Source organism: Gopherus evgoodei, chromosome 9, assembly GCF_007399415.2.
Source record: "Gopherus evgoodei ecotype Sinaloan lineage chromosome 9, rGopEvg1_v1.p, whole genome shotgun sequence".
In the NCBI taxonomy this organism is placed as follows: domain Eukaryota; kingdom Metazoa; phylum Chordata; order Testudines; family Testudinidae; genus Gopherus; species Gopherus evgoodei.
The window spans coordinates 55721845-55738224 of NC_044330.1; the positions used below are offsets into that span (position 1 = coordinate 55721845).

Sequence of the window (16380 nt, forward strand, 5' to 3'; positions counted from 1 at the left end):
ACACACCCCTAGGCGCCTCAAAGAGGCAATGCTTCCCCTCTCGCAAGCACAGAGTCTCGGTGTAGCAGAAAAGATTTAATACATGAGATAAACAACAAACACTAAATTGGGAAAAACACCTCAACTAGAGTTCATAGACCAAACCGTGAGCAAAGACCCACCCCAGGAAATTGGGCTGTGTCCTCTTTCCTGGGCTCTTGAGTCCAGCAACCCCCAAATCACCCACAGTCCCAAAAGTCTCTGTCCTGGGTCAGTGCAGCCCCAAAGTTCGAGAGTCTATCTGCAGAGGCCTCCCCCACCCCAGACTGGTAGAAAGGGGCACCTTACATGGTCCGGGGCCAAATGCCCTGCCTCTCCGTGGGTTCTGCTCCCGCCTTCTCCACGAACTGCTCCGCTTTACCAGCCGCTCCACTCTGCTCCTCCAGCCGTCCTTAGAAACTGCTCCGCTCTGCCAGCTGCTCTGCTCCACCAGCCGTCCTGTGAGCTGCTTCAGTTGTCCCTGCAAACTGCTCGGCTCTGCTCGCTCTGTGGGCCGCTCCACCCGTCTCACAGCTACTCCGCTCTGCCAGCCACTCCGCTGCCACCAGCTGTCCCGTGATCCGCTCCAGCCATCCCCACAACTGCTCCACTCCGCCAGCAGCTCTGTTCCACAGTATAGCTTTGGGCACTAGTTAGCACAGTACTCGGTGCTCTCAGCTCAGTGATTTTAGCTTTTTAGTGATTTTCAGCTCTTAGTGATTCCAGCTCATAGTAGGGGAGCCCCAGTGCTAGTGCACCATTAGCCCAAAGTGATTTCAGCTCAGTAACCTGTATTTAAATTCTTAAGGGAATAAAAAAATCAACTCTGACATTCCACAGTGGAGAGAGGAGGGGATGGAACGGGTGCTTCTGGCTCCACAAGGAGACTACACCACCAGGCACAGAGACCTGTCCCCAGCCCCTCTCAATTCTCTGGGTTTTGGAACCCACATCCCTTGTCTAGCAAGTACCACCCAACTGAGGGTGAGCAATTTGTCACCAAGCAGTCCCACAGCTTGGCAGTCTGGGATAGGGTAGGCGTGCCTATGCAAATACACTCTCTGAAATTCTTTCCACCAGATGTCAGTGTAGAGCTTATCCTGACTCTGCTTACATATAGAATGCAAAAATTCCAAAAAACAACCCCCCAAAATGATATTACTTAACCTCAACAAAGGGAAGTCATACATTCCTGCAGGAGCCCGCTAGCCTGGACTCTGGGCTGCTGCTCCTTGCTGCATTGGTGCAGACTCCCTATCGGGTAGGGCAGTCATCACCTTGTTGAAATCCTTCTATGAACAGAACCTAGGCCATCCAGGAGACATTCCTTCACTGGAGAAAGGACGGGCTGCTCCTCAGGGAGCTAAAAGGTAGCATTTATACTTATTGATGATGATCTTTGGCCTAGACAGTGGGGCTGGCTGAAAATTTTCCATCAAACTGCTTTTCAGTAGAAAGCTGGGTTTTCAACTAAATGATATTCCTCAAAAACAGGTCTGCTTCCTGTGGAAAATGTCCACGTTTTATCAAAAACCTAAGCTCCTGAAAACCAAAATATTTTGATTTAAAATGGTGCCTGCTGGAACTTGTAGCTCAGATGTTTTATGCTCCCATCCTCCTCTATTGGCTGAGCGCTCTGGATGAACTAAATGCCATGCTGTATCATGGCCAGGGACTCCTATAAGGTACAACCTCCCTTCACCAAGAGGGGAGAAAATGATGCATTATAGGAGATGCAGTCTGGCCACCGAGCCCAGCCCATAGATGAAAATGGAAGCATAAAGCACCCAAACTACAATTCAGACGAGGCACCGTGGCATGATTTTGAATCAGAATATTTTGGTTTTCAATATTTTTTCCAAAAAATCAAAAGTTTCCATAAAGGAAAAATCTATTGTCCAACTGTCAGCTGTACTAGACATTTTAATCCACACGTCTGAGAAACCATCGAGTGACTCTGCCTAAATTTGTGGTCTCTCTGCTTTTCCACCAACCCTGTGGCTGAGTGGTTTAGGTGGGTACCCATTAAACATGGTACTTTATAAAGAAACCACAAGCCAAGCATGGGAAAGAAAAATGAAGCACATCTCAGACCACCTTCCCCAAGGAACTAATCAGACTCAAAACAATGCAAACCCATAATCAGAGTGGCAGACTCGAACAAGGGAAAAGTCAGCCACAGTGTTTAGACAAAGCAAAATTACCACCTGAAGCTGTGCAGGGCACGGACCTCTGATGTTTTGCTCTGCCATTGACCATGCCCCTGAACAGCACTAATGGCCCTTAAATGAGATTCTCCTTTGCAATGCTGCACTGCCTCTCCCTTTATTAGCTGGCTGCTCTCCTTACATTTGTGATGATAATCTATGTCATATGGGCATGACAAAGGGAAGGATCAGAGTAGCTGGCAGCGTCTCAGTCTGCATGGGTGTCCAGCACAAACACACGAGTCAGAGCTTGTTACTCTGTTTGCTCTCTGAGAAACCATTATGCTATTCCAAGGGAGAAAAACAGTAGGAAAACCATCTCCCCGCTGTTATTTAATATTGATTTATTATTCTGCGAGCTGAGGTACTACAGCCTTCAAGGAGCCAAACATTACAGAATGCAGACTCAGAAAGTCTGTGGCTTGGATTTGAAACGGACACTTTTATTACCCAGCAGGTAAGGAGTTTTCGGCCTCAGATGCTCGTCTGTTCCCAAGGAAATGGGAGCTGTGATTTACAAGCTGGGGCTTCAAAACTTTCACCTTATTTATGCCATTTGAAAGTTCACTCCCATGCCAAATGCACTGAGAGATGAGAGCCAGGAGCTCAGCTGGCTCTCAAGGTTACATTGTCCAAGGTGACTTAGAAGCTTAAGTCACATTTTCAAAAATAACATAGGCACTTCGGCCTGGTCTACATTACGGGTTTAAGTCGAATTTAGCCGCGCTAGGTCAATTTTAAAATGAATGCATCCACACAACCAACTCCGTTCCGTTGACTTAAAGGGCTCTTAACATCGACTTCTGTACTCCTCCCTCAATGATGAGATTAGTGCTAAAATCGACCTTGCTGGGTCGAATTTGGGGTAGTGCAGATGCAAATCGATGGTACTGGCCTCCAGGAGCTATCCCAGAGTGCTCCAATGTGTCCGCTCTGGACAGCACTTTGAACTCCGATGCACTAGCCAGGTACACGGGAAAAACTTCGGGAACTTTTGAATTTAATTTCCTGTTTGGTCAGTGTGGTGAACTCAGCAGCACAGGTGACCGTGCAGTCCCCCCAGAATCATAGAGCGTAGAATGTTTCTACAGTCCCCTTATCATCTCCGTCCCTGAGGCTATTGCAGATTAGAAGGTGAAAAAAAACGCTCTTGCGATGACATGTTTTCCGAGCTCATGCAGTCCTCCCACACTGATAGGGCACAGCTTAATGAATGGAAGCATTCAGTGGCAGAGGCCAGGAAAGAATTGAGCATGAAGAGCGGAGGCAGAACGCGATACCGAGGAAAGCCAGCAAGAGCACAGACCTCCCACTGCATGCACTGTATAAGCACCTACCCTCCTCCCCATGTTCCATAGCCTCCTCACGCAGATGCCCAAGAGCGTGGGGGGAGGCTCTGGGCACCCAGCCACTCCACTCCAGAGGATGGCCAGAGCAACAGAAGGTTGTCATTCAAACAATTTGATTTTTAGTGTGGCAATAATAAGCAATGTGGCCGTGTCCTTCCCTCCTTCCCCACCTCACCCGGGCTACTTTGTCCGTTATCTCATTTTTTTAAATTAATAAAAGAAGAATGCATGGTTTCAAAACAATAGTTACTTTATTTTGAAGAGGGGAGGGGGCTGGCTTACAGGGAATTAAAATAAAAAAGGGGGTGGGTTTTCATCAAGGAGAAACACACACATCTGTCACACCGTAGCCTGGCCAGTCATGAAACTGGTTTTCAAAGCCTTTCTGATGCGTAGCGCACCTTGCTGTGCTCTTCTAATTGCCCTGGTGTCTGGCTGCTCAAAATTGGATGCCAGATGATTTGCATCAATCTCCCACCCCACCATAAATGTCTCCCCCTTACTCTCACAGATATTATAGAGCACACAGCAAGCAGCAATAAAAATGGAAATGTTGGTTGTGCTGACCTAGTCAGCAAACAGTGCCAGCGAGCTTTTAAAGTCCGTGATAGTGAGCTGAGTGGGCTCCATGCTTGCTGCGGTATGACGTCTGCATGGGTAACCCAGGAAAAAAGGCATGAAATGACTGGCAGCTGTTGCTTTCACGGAGGGAGGGGAGACTAACGACATGTACCCAAAACCACCCGCAACAATGTTTTTGCCCCATCATAGAGCTTAACCGAGAATTCCAATGGGCAGCGGAGACTGCGGGAACTGTGGGATAGCTACCCACTGTGCACAGAAGTGAGGATGCACTCCGCCAACTTAATGCACCTAGTGGGGACATACACAATTGACTGTATGAAATCGATTTCTAATAATCGACTTCTATAAAATCAATTTAATTTTGTAGTGTAGACATACCCTTAGACCCCTAAGGGCTGGATTCACAAAGCTATTTAGTCACCTAAAGATCCAGGTAGGCACTGAGTAGGGTTTGCAAAAGTGCCTCAGCATGTTAGGCACCTAAACCCTATTGGTTTCAGTTGGAGTGTGAGTCCAATAGGAGTTGGGCACCTAAGCCTTTGAAAATCCCACTAGGTGCCTATATGCTTCCTTAGGCACCTAAATATCTGTGTAAGTTGGACCAGAAGTGCCTAAGTCACTTTTGAAAAAAAATTGGGTTTAGGCTTCTAAATCACTTTGGGTACATTTACACTCCAAACAAACCCACAAAGCACTGAATATTGGAGCCTGGGTCAACTGATCTGCTTGTGGGGGGCACACCATGGAGCTGAGAATAGCAGTGCAGACCTTCCCGTGTGGGCTGGAGCCCGGGCTCAGAAACCTAGAGTGGGAGAGGAATCTCAGTGCCTGGCAATCCCTGGAGCTCACAAGCCCGAATCAGTTGACCCTGACTCTGACTCTGCTGCATAAGGGACAGGGGGGTGGTGCAGCGTAGACGTAGGCACTCTGGAAAACGTTGCTCATAGGTTCTTGTAGGCAATCCCTGCTTCCTAAACTTTCTGTAGAAAAGAAGGTGGAACGGGCAAAATTAAGGGAAGGAGCTTGGGGTTTGATTTTTTAAAATACACTGATTTTATTTCCTCCATCCTCATTTCGCAAAAAAGGTTAGAAAAGTCTCCTGTAGGAAACAGGGGCCACAGCAGCTGGGTTCTCAAGAGCTCTCAATGGCAGCTGCCTGCTGAGAACTACAAGGGACAGATTTTTAGAAGAGCTCAGACTCAGAGGCAAATTTTCACGTGCTCAGTACCCACCCTTGGGCCCAGCATGCACACGACATGCTGACCTCTGCTGAAAAGCTGGCCAGAAGGGGCTGTGTGTAATTAGTAGTTACAGATTTAGGGCTCAGTTGTGTGCAAAAAACAATCTTCATCTTCATTTCACTCCGTAGGAGGAGCCAGCACTTCAGGACTGAGTGCCCTTAGTACCTTTTTGGATCCCACAGTCTGGAGTACTTCACTTCAGAGACAAAATTGTTCTTATTTTAAACAATTGTAAATTGACCATTTAGATGTATACCATGATTATAGGAACATAGACTGGAGAGAATGCATCATACCCATCCAGTCCAGTATCATCTCTGACAATGACAAGCCCCAATCACTTCCGAGGAAGGGGTAAGAATGTAACAGTAAAAGATGAGATATAATCTGCCCCCAAAATCCCACCACAGGTCTCATCCTGATCTCCAATAGTTTGAGATTGGCTTTAACCCTGAAGCACGAGGTTTAATATTCCTTACAAAATTTATGTTAACATTAACATTATAACTCTGGATATTCTTGTTATCCACAGAAATGTCCAATCCATTTTTGAACTGTGCTAAGTTCTTTGGCTCAATGACTTTCTGTGTTCTGCAGTCTAATGATTAATACAATAAAAGCAACTCTTATTCCTAATATCCTTACTCTTTAAAAAATCTTCTGGTGTTATGTTTTAGGAATAAATACTCTGTCTTGTTGTCTTTAAAGGAGTAACACACTTGAAATAGTGTGGTTATGTCAGATACCTTCACATCTACGCTGCATGGAAGCCCCAGTTCAGCAAAGCACTTAACCATGTGCTCAAGCCACCTTGACATCAATGGGACTTGAGTATGTGCTTAAAGTTAAGATGGTGCTTAAGTGCTTTGTTGAATGGAAGCTAAAGGCACATGGTGTTCAGCCTCATGAACCCACAATGTACCTAGAGACAGATCCTCTGAGGTATTTAAGTGCCTAACTCCCATTGGTTTCAATGAGAGTTAGGTGCCCAAATACCTTTGAAGATCTGGGCCCTGGTGCCTTCAGATACCTGGCTAGTTGCCCACCCTGATATGTGGTTTGGCTTACTGACCCTCCGAAGTGCTGAGAGCCCTTCAATCCTATAGCTTGCAATAGGAGGGGAGGGTGCTCAGCACTGCACAATCACAGGGATGGCTCATCACTGCTCCCTTCACTGCAGATTTTCATAGCACTGTGATAAATAGCTGGTGATACACAAAGGGTAGCAATAAACGTTGATTGCAACATTGAAATGCATCTGCAAGACCTTGATTTTTGACAGTTTGGATGGGATCCTTTTGAATGGCAGCTGCATTTATCATCTCTAATGCATCTGTTGAATAAACAGTACATATAACAGCTGAGCAATAGAGGAGGCATTAACTATCTGTCAGTTGGTAAGAGATGACTTATTCATCCTGTGTGTTGTGACACCATTCCTGCCTCGCTTGGGAAGATAAATGTCAAATCAGCAATGAAGCAATTATTTGGTAATCTGCCACTCACTCTGGTGCTCTCCCACTCTTGCTTTCAGCAATCCTGTTTTCCATCGCTGTGTTCGGCCCATCTTTTGGATACTTGCTGGGGTCTGTGGTGCTGCGACTGTTTGTGGACATTGGGAGACCTGACGTGAGTGAGTATTCCACAAAAACAACAAGGAGTCTGGTGGCACCTTAAAGACTAACATTTATTTGGGCATAAGCTTTCATGGATAAAAAACCCACTTCTTCAGATGCAGTATTCCACAAGTAGCACTGGACTTTCTAAGGCTCCTCTCTGCATCAGAAGGACAATGGTCACTTTGATAGGCCTGCTGGCTGGAACATTGCCCTGGGTGTAGTAAATCAGGGAAACCCTTTTCCAGTTGAAAGGTTGGGTTTGGAAGAACCACACAGAATATATTCTAAGGCCTGCATATGGCCACCAACGAGATCAACTCTCTGGGGAAAGCCAATAGAGTAGCATAACACTTGATGACAGGCAAAGAGCATGTTGAGCCAGAGCCCTTCTGTAGATTTTCTGTGTGGTTTATTGACTTGCTGAATGGAAACTATTTGTAGTGATTTCTAGACTCTAGTGCACTGTGAAGACTCAGGGGCAGCAAGGGTGCTGCTTGAGTGGTGCTTTACCCCAGCTGACCAGGTAGGGGCAAATGCATTTCTGAAAGGTCCGCTCCACTCCCAGAACATTATAGGATGGGCCAGGCTAGGCTCACTTACGTGCTGTATAGCTGGGAGGTAGAATGGTTAGGTGATAGTGTTATGTGCTGGACTTCAGGGCACCTGGCTTCTACTCCTGGTTCTACCAGTGATGTGCTGTGTGCCTTACCCAAGTCATATCCACTCCCACCTTGTCTATTTTGATCATAAGCTCTTACAGGGCTGGAACTGTCTCTGTGCAGGGCTTAGCACAATGGGGTGCAAATTTCCACTGGGGCCTTCAGATACTACTGGAAAACAAAGATGATTATTATTAATTATTTGTATTATGGTAGTACTGAGGAGCCCTCATCATGGACCAGGACTCCATTGTGCTAGGTGCTGTACAAACCCAGAACGAAAAGACAATTGCTGTGGGGATGTAGCCTGGAATATTGTTGGTTTGGGGTTTAATCGCATGTAGGGTGACCAGACAGCAAATGTGAAAAATCGGGACAGGGGATGGGGGGTAATAGAAGCCTATAAAGGAAAAAGACCCAAAAATCGGGACTGCCCCTATAAAATTAGGACATCTGGTCACCCTAATCACATGCTTCCACAGTGCTGCAGCCAGCCAGGCATTTGAGAAGAGATGCCACACAGCGAAGTAAAGGTAGAACGAGAACCCAGCTCCCTCCAATTTGTCTAGCTCCCAGCAGCAGGGAGTCCTTTATCTACTGTACATGTGGGATCTATTGTTAGCAAATTCTCCACCACTTCATCATTAGTGTGGCTTTTCCTCCGTTTCTTCAGAAAGATCTGGGCCATGTGACATTTTTGTCTGGTGCCAGATAAGAAAAATATATGAGTCGAGGGCAGGAAGTGTCAGAAGAGCTAGGCTTGGTCTCCGTGGAGACAGACAGATTTAGCATCCTCTCTGTGGTCGCCCCTTGATGACATCACCCACCCAGGAATGGATTGGTTCTGGTCAGGGCAGCCAGGCAATTGTTCTGGCTGGGTGTGGGCTTTGCTTGCACTGGACCTTGGTTTATTCCTGGATGGCAGGAAGTCTGGGCTGAGAAGCATACACTTAAGCCTGCTGTTTGTTCCTTTTCCACTTATAAAGGCCTAACAATGCAGAGATGCACTTTCCATGCCAACCCCAGTGCTCTTTCGACCTCGGATGAGTAATGTCGCCCGGCCGAAGGATGTCTGTGCTGCAAGTGCAATGACCCTCTTGTCTCTCCTCTGGTCCCTGGAGAAGGGTGTGAAGCTAATACCTTCGGAAATCACTCTCATTAAGGCTGTCTCTTTGCTAGCTGAGGTGACAGGCTCTTCCCTTAAGCTCAGTGAGCAGAAAGTTGCCAAACCTGGGAACAATGGGACAGGGATTCTTTCCAGGAAAGTGGCTACTAAAATTTCCAGTCACCTTCTTGACTCTACAATCCTTCTGTCAATCTGGATTCCGAGCATGCCATCTACCCAAAGGCAAAGGATGATGGAATAGAGACTTCTTTAACTCCTTCGCCACTGAGTGGCTTCTTGGGAAGAACTTTGAATCCTGCATCAGTTAGATGCTGATGTAACTTTTCCAGGCACTCCCAGAGTGCACGGCTGTTTGGACATGGAGTCCTCGGTTAGGCTCATCTCCATCACATCATGGGCTCTTTCTAGTAGCAGTGAAGGGTTAAACCTGCATTCTGCACTGCTAGTGCTTGATCCTGCATCTATTACAAATAATGACAGAGCTCCTGTTTCCTTCAGTGGCACGAGATCATCAGGTAGATCCCAGGCCCACAGCAAGCCCAGCACAGACTTTGGCCTTGGCCTGGAGATTAACTGCAGGCCTAGAGACCCCACCAGTCACCAGGAATAGATATACTCACGGTGCTAGGAGGTTCTCTGCTAGAAATGACAGCAGCTGCCTTGCTGATTACACAATGCAGACAGGGCACCATGAACCCTCAAGCCCATGTCCACCTCCTCAGCCAGCTTTGCTGTGCCAAGGACCAGCTGGACATGCTGCCTTGCTTGGACCCCCCAACCAAGACTGTTACTCCTAAGAGAGAGGGAGGCAGCTGAAGTGTGAGCCTGGCTGTGCCTGCGTTAATGAGGCTGTGCAGAGCTGTTCAGCACACTCCCTGGGAGGGACTCCTGGCCAGTCAGCATGCTGCCTTTGCTTGGCTGTGACTAATGGGCTCCAATGCCTCACCTCATGTGTTGGCTTTGAGAACCCCCTCGGCCCTGCTGCCTACATTCAGATAATGGGGGTGTGGCTGCAAAGGAAGTGTTCCAGCATGAGCCTTGGCCATTCAGAACTAGTTCATGGTAGGGAAGGGAGAGTGCATGGGGCAAGGCCCCCTTGTAGGATCATTTGGCCATAAGCAGTGACCCCTGTGGTGTGGAAACATTTAGGGACAGATCCTCAGCTGATATAAATCGATGAAGCTGCATTGACTTCAGTGAAGAATATCTCTGTGACTTCAGTGAAGCTACGCCCATTTACCCCAGCTGGGGATCTGGCCCTTGGTCTATTTTACAGGAGGCTTCATATAAAGCTTCTTGCTCCTCTAACCCCTAGGAAGTGGGTTGGAGTGGATTAATTTTTTTCTCCTTGCTTTTATTTTGGGCCAAGAATGTGTAAAAATAAGAACTAATTAGGACAACCGTGCATGGGGATCAAACCTGAGACCTTGAGACTAACACACGTGAGTCCCTAGGTTCTGAGATAAAAGACTAGCTCTGGTGAGTCAAAGGGAGTTGTAGACTCATATATCTGTATACATAGTGTAGCCACCTAGGGGGACAGAGTCATGTTGTGCTAACGGGAATTGTATTAGGACACTGGGTAACTTCACTCCTCCCTGTGTTTTCAGATCTCATGAATCTGACACCACATGACCAACGCTGGATTGGAGCCTGGTGGCTGGGGCTGCTCATCTCTTCCGGCTGCCTGCTGCTAACCTCCATTCCCTATTTCTTCTTCCCTCGGTACATGTTCAAAGGGCAGGTAAGACCCAGGCATTGTAGGGGCAGAACATCATCTTGCTCAGAGCAGGTTTGTGGTGTTTTATGTGGTGATACATGTCTCCTTCCAGGGCAGTTATGGGGAATGGAGACAAGGGAAGATGGACAGCATATTGGCCATTCTGACATGTGCTTGTGAATCTTGGCAAGTGAATCTATAAGGGACTGACTCCTTCACTTTCTTGCAATTAACCTGGGTGGAGGAGAAAACCAGAACTGGCCTTCAGCAAGCAGGTGGCAAGCTGAGACTTCTTCTTGTCTGCTACTCTGTCCATTTGGTTAACTCATCCTCCCTGCACTCCATCCTGTCTGTATGTTCTGTCCACCTGGTGAATCCTTTCGCATACTAGACTGGGAACTCTCTGGGGCAGGAACTGTTTTCTCTGTTACTTATCACTATGGTGCCTAGCACAATGGAGCCATGGTCCTTGCTCGGAGCTCCCAGGCAGAGGTGACGCAGGGGAGGGCATGTGTGGTCACATGCCCCCCCACCCTGGATTTGCTGTTTGGCTTATATAGAGCAAGCTCACACGGACTGAGCATGCTCAGTAACACTGTTGAAGCTGGCTGCCCCCAGTCTGCCCCCCCTCCCCACACACACACTATCGGCAGGCTTGGGTTGTCTCTGTTCTCAGGTGTTGTAATACAAATAATGTACAATAATAACTGGATTTTTTTCCTCACATAGAAAGGACCCTACGCTGCACTGGTTCCTCTTGTTTTACCGCTAAACTTACAGTGCATGAATATCTGGTTACCAAACTATGTCACGAGCTGGTGATCTCAATCCACACTCAGTCATTACACTTGGCACCTGGGTGCCAATGTCATCCCACTAGCTGAGCGGGGATATTGAACCTCCCTAAATTAGGGCCTTCCAGGTCAAGGCTGAGGCATGTTGGCTGAGCAGTGTGGAGAGGCTTGTGATGTTTCTGGTTTGCGGATAAATGGAGGAGTTTCACACAATGCATCATGAGCCTGTGGAACTTATTGCTACAAGCTATCACTGAGGCCAGGAGCTTGTCAAGATTCAGAGAAGGATTGGACATTTATGTGGATAATGAGAATATCTGGAGATATACAGAAAACAAGAGTTTTGAAAGGGACATAAGCCCTTCTGCTTCAGTGCTTTAACCAAGCTCAAAATGCTCAGCTTCAGGAAGACATTTTGCCTTGGGATAGGTTAACCCATAACAGCCCATGGCAGGAGTTCTTCCGTCTGAAGTGGCTGGTGCTGGCTAGCATTGGGGATGAGATACTGGAGACGATGGACTTCTTGCATTTCCTATGTTACTATTTCGTTCACCAAGGCTGTCTTTTATCACCATTGCATTCACTTAGTTGTATTTTTGTGTAAGACATTATCCTCTCCACAGGAATTGAGGTTTCACTGCACCTTGCACCTGTCTTGTTAGCCTCTTTCCTCCCATCTCCCTGCTATAGCCAACTTGGCATTCTGTGCTTTCCTGCCCCTTCTCTCCCTCCCCTTACAGTGGCATCACCACCCCCATCCTTGTCCTGTCTTCTCCAAGGTCATGTTCTCTAATGATAACAGGGACACCAGCAGATGGCTCCCAGGGGAAATTGTTCAAAGTGGAGCTCTGCTGCGGGCTACCAGCACCATGCCGAGTTGTGTAGCAGAGCTGGTTGGGAATTTTTCCACAATACATTTTTTTGGGTCAGAAATGCTGATCCATTGAAACAGATTGCAGGAAAGGGTTGGTCTGGACAAATTCCCCATTTTGAGAGCAGTTTGGGCGGCAACAGGGGGAGAGAGAAAGGTTTGAAATTGTCAGAATGTCCCATTTTGATGTTTTCAACATGAAAAGTTCCATTTTTTGCTTTGAAACGGCTCTTCATTCCAAAATGTAAGTTAATTTATAGTAAAAAAAAAAAAATCAAAATTGAAACAAAACATTTCATAATTTTCTTTCAGCTGACCCAACTGGAATTCCCCCGCCCTGATATTTGGTACATTCCAATTTTTGAGATATTTGACTTTTCATCCCAATTTAGGGTGTTTGTATTTTTTTCAAAATTTCTCAGACGGGAAAACCATTTTTCATCCAGCTCTACTCTAGTGCCTAACAGGGGCAGATTTGAGAAGCCGCTCAGATAATTAGCTCCTTCACTGCCGCAGGCTGAGCAAGTGCCTCAGCCTTGGTGAAAGATCAAAGAGTAGCTTGGCTCCAGCAGGTGGAATGCCAGGACACAACTGGCAATGTCCAACTGCACCAGAGAAGCACATCTCCTTGTCTTCCCCTTTATGCACCCTGGGGCACTCCCTGCACTGAGCACAACAAGGGCTGAGTTGGCTCGTGTCAGAGCAGGCCAGCCAGTGCTTTGGAAGGGGACGTCTAAGCTTTCTTAATTGTCAGACTGTCACCCGTGCCTCTGTGCGTGACCACACCTGCATGACAGCTGTCTCTCTGATACAGTTATGGGGTAGTTTCCAGAACCCATCACTCACTTGGAGAAAGCCAACTGTCTGCCAGTGCCTCTCGGAGTAAGCTGTTCTTCTCTCTGCTCTCCCCAGGATGCGGGCGCTGAGGCAGACATGCTGAAGAAGATGGAGAAGGCAAAGGCTGAAGAAGTCTCCTTGGCGGAATTCATTAAAAGTAAAGGGCTCCTGTTCTAGACTTTCACTTTAACTGTTTGAGTGGCTGATAGTGCACTCAGGAACTGGAATGACTCACATGGCTAGGCAGGCATTGCGTAACTTCCTGGCACATTGCTGCCCATGCTCCTCAGGCCTTGCTGGCAGCACTCGCAGCTAGTCTAATCCGGAGCTGAGGGACAAATATTTCAGTGTGCCCAAGCCTCATATTCAGAAGTGACTTTAGTCTACCCCACTGCAAGTCAATGGGACTTAGGCTCCTAAGGCCCAAGTCTCTTTGAAAGTGGGCTTGAGGCTCCTAAGTCACTTAGGCACTTTGGACAATAGTACCCAGCCTGTTGCTCTTACCAAATTCTGCAGGGGATACAAAGTACAGATAAATGGCAGTAGGTACTGGGTCTACCTTCAAACTTGTAACTGCAATCTAAGCCAGCCTGTTTACATGTAGCTCTCTCTAGAGGAAAGAGATCTCAGGGACACAAGCACACTCTGACACAGCAATTACACGTTGTTAGCAGAGGATGTGCCACCCTTCCCCAGGGGTAGCACACTGTACCACTGCTTTGCTGCCTGGGAGCTTCCAGACAAGGATGTTTCCTCTTCCTCATGCGGACAAATTGCCTCTAAAAAAAAATGGTCAAAGTTAAGGAGGTGATCAATAGAATGACAGTGGTCCATGAGTAACTTGGGGTCAGTCAACTGTCTGTGGCATATCGCTAGGCTGACCAGCCTGATGCAAGTCATCTCAGATTGGCCTTTCGGAATAATAAATTACACTCTGCCATTTATTCAAATGAACAAGTTATGGGTTACATAACTCTTACTGCAAGGTTAATTTTCCTTGCAATCAGAGTCCAGGAGCTGGATCTTCACCTGGTGTAAATCAGCATGGCTCTATTAAAGTCAATGGAGTTTCATTGGTTTACACCAGCTGAGGATCTGGCCCACATTTTAACAAGTCAGCATGACACAGCTAGACAATATTACAAGAAGGGCAGGGTATCTAAATTCAGAAAAACAGACACAGAAAGAAGAGGTCAATGGTGGGGCTCGAGGCAGCCTTTCCTCCAGTGCCTAATTTGCTGAGCCCTGGCATATCTAGGCTCAGCAGTTCATAGCCCCAGCACCTCTGGGCTTGCCACCTCAGTTATGAATGTAAAATAATTGCTTGAGCCCCAGGACTTCTCTCATTACAAATTAAGCACTGCTCACCTCCCTATTCCAATATGACCATTCTTCTGGGAATTGTCTCCAATAGCAGAACCCACATGTGCTCCAGAGGTTCCTGTTTTAAATTATCATAGAAAGGCTGTTCCTAAGCTTTCTCTTCATGGGACGAGTTGTTGGCATGACCTCTTCCTTGATAAATTACTTCTTCCTTCTTGTTTCCTTGTAGAATTCCCTCGGATCTTTCTCAAGCTGCTCCTGAACCCCCTCTTCATCCTCCTGGTCCTGGCTCAGTGCAGCTTCTCCTCAGTAATAGCTGGTCTCTCCACCTTCCTCAACAAGTTCCTGGAGAAACAGTATGGCACCACCTCTTCCTATGCCAACTTCCTCATTGGTGAGACACATGTCCATGTCCCCGTGAAAGGGGGTGAATGGTCCTGAATTCAAAGGGAAGATTTGAAACGCAGCAAATGCATTTACACATGGGGGGCACCCAGTCCATGATTTCCACCACTTTTTAAAATATAAACAGGGAAAACATGGGAAATAATTCTCCTGGCACTGCAGCTGGGGAAGGATGTAGGCAAGTTTCACAGACCTCCACCCTCTCTGGTCTTGAGCCAATCCAAGTCGTTTCCCTTTTCCTGCCCTCAATGTTTGTGAGGATGAGGCCATGGTGACCTCATCAGTCGGGCTGTCCATGATTGATCTTACTGTTAGTGGGCTAGAGGCTGCTCTCATGTACACAATGCAACCTACTGACTTGAGCAGGCAAAGTCAGGTAGATGTTTCAAATCAATTGGTTAGAGAAACTTTTCCACTGATGCACCAAATTTGACATTCGGTAGATGTGTAAAATTAATGTAGTCTCCCTGCCATGGGCAAGATCCTCTGCCACGCCGCAGCAAACGGGCTCTCAAGCCAGTTTAACAAGCCACCTAGGAATTCCCCCAGCCTTGAGGGCATCCCTCAGAGGAACAGAGCTGGCCTAACGGTTGTACATTGTCCTCCTTGCAACCCCTGACTTAGGATCAAAGCGGGGGAAGAAGGAGGCATGGCCAAATTGGTGCAAAGGTGCTGCTTAGAGTTTATGAAAAATAGATGTGCTATCACCAATGAAACTTCCCAGCCTGGGGTAACTAGTTCGCATCAGGTACTGTGGCAATTAATTGGCCTCGGGAGATTGAAGGGTCTGTGGTTCCCCCTCCCACCACAAATACCTAGCCAGCCCTGCTCTTCTGAATGTCTGTACTGAACGGCTCTTGGCCAGGAGAGCTCTTCACATGCACTCATAGCTGCTGCCTCTTCTCTCATTGCAGGAGCTGTGAACCTGCCCGCGGCCGCACTAGGGATGCTTCTAGGAGGAATTATCATGAAGCGCTTTGGCTTCTCCATCAAAGCCATCCCACGGTTTGCACTGGTGGTGCTCCTCATCTCCATTCTCTGCTGCCTCCCCCTCTTCTTCATGGGCTGCCCTACACAGACCATTGCTGGGGTTTATCCACCCAGGTAATACAGGGCTGTGCCAGTGAGGAAGGCTGGCTGAGAGTATAATCCTGTTTGGGCCATTAGAGTGGGTTTTGAACCTGGGAACCTTCATTGCTAAAAGCAGGAGCCTCACCAACTTTAGCCAAAGGAGTTAAGAGTCGTCTACTGCTGCTGGTTAACAGATTATCTTCTTACACTAGAAGAGGCCGCAAAATGCAGAGTGGAAATTAATGTCCACCAAGTACTCAGATTAGTTCCACCTCTCCTTCACTCTAGTCCTTCTACTTTTCTCTTCCCTTCCTTCTTTGGCCAACTCTTTTTCTTGCCCTCCTCTCCCCTCACTCAGTCCCTGGCCCAGTTACAGATCACACAAAACCCACAGCCTTCTGTATGTTTATACTCCAGTCACTACAGTTTGACCACACCACAGACACTCCACCACACAAGGCCATGGCCATCTATGGACTTCACGTATGTCACGGGCCACTTAGGAGTTCATGATGAGGAGAGCACAGTGAGGCCTTCCCATAGCCAGCCCACAGC

The 16380-nt window shown here is 47.4% G+C and overlaps 1 protein-coding gene across 4 annotated transcripts in view; it reads left to right on the forward strand.

The window, feature by feature from the left end:
- The window catches only part of SLCO2A1 (solute carrier organic anion transporter family member 2A1), a 108229-nt gene that overhangs the window by 69907 nt on the left and 21942 nt on the right, over positions 1 to 16380 (forward strand). For all 4 annotated transcript variants that reach the window (XM_030574700.1, XM_030574701.1, XM_030574702.1 and 1 more), the window contains 5 exons: positions 6935 to 7033; positions 10415 to 10548; positions 13102 to 13183; positions 14579 to 14743; positions 15669 to 15858. In XM_030574700.1, coding sequence (XP_030430560.1) covers positions 6935 to 7033; positions 10415 to 10548; positions 13102 to 13183; positions 14579 to 14743; positions 15669 to 15858 — 670 coding nt within the window. The remainder of the gene's footprint in view (positions 1 to 6934; positions 7034 to 10414; positions 10549 to 13101; positions 13184 to 14578; positions 14744 to 15668; positions 15859 to 16380) is intronic.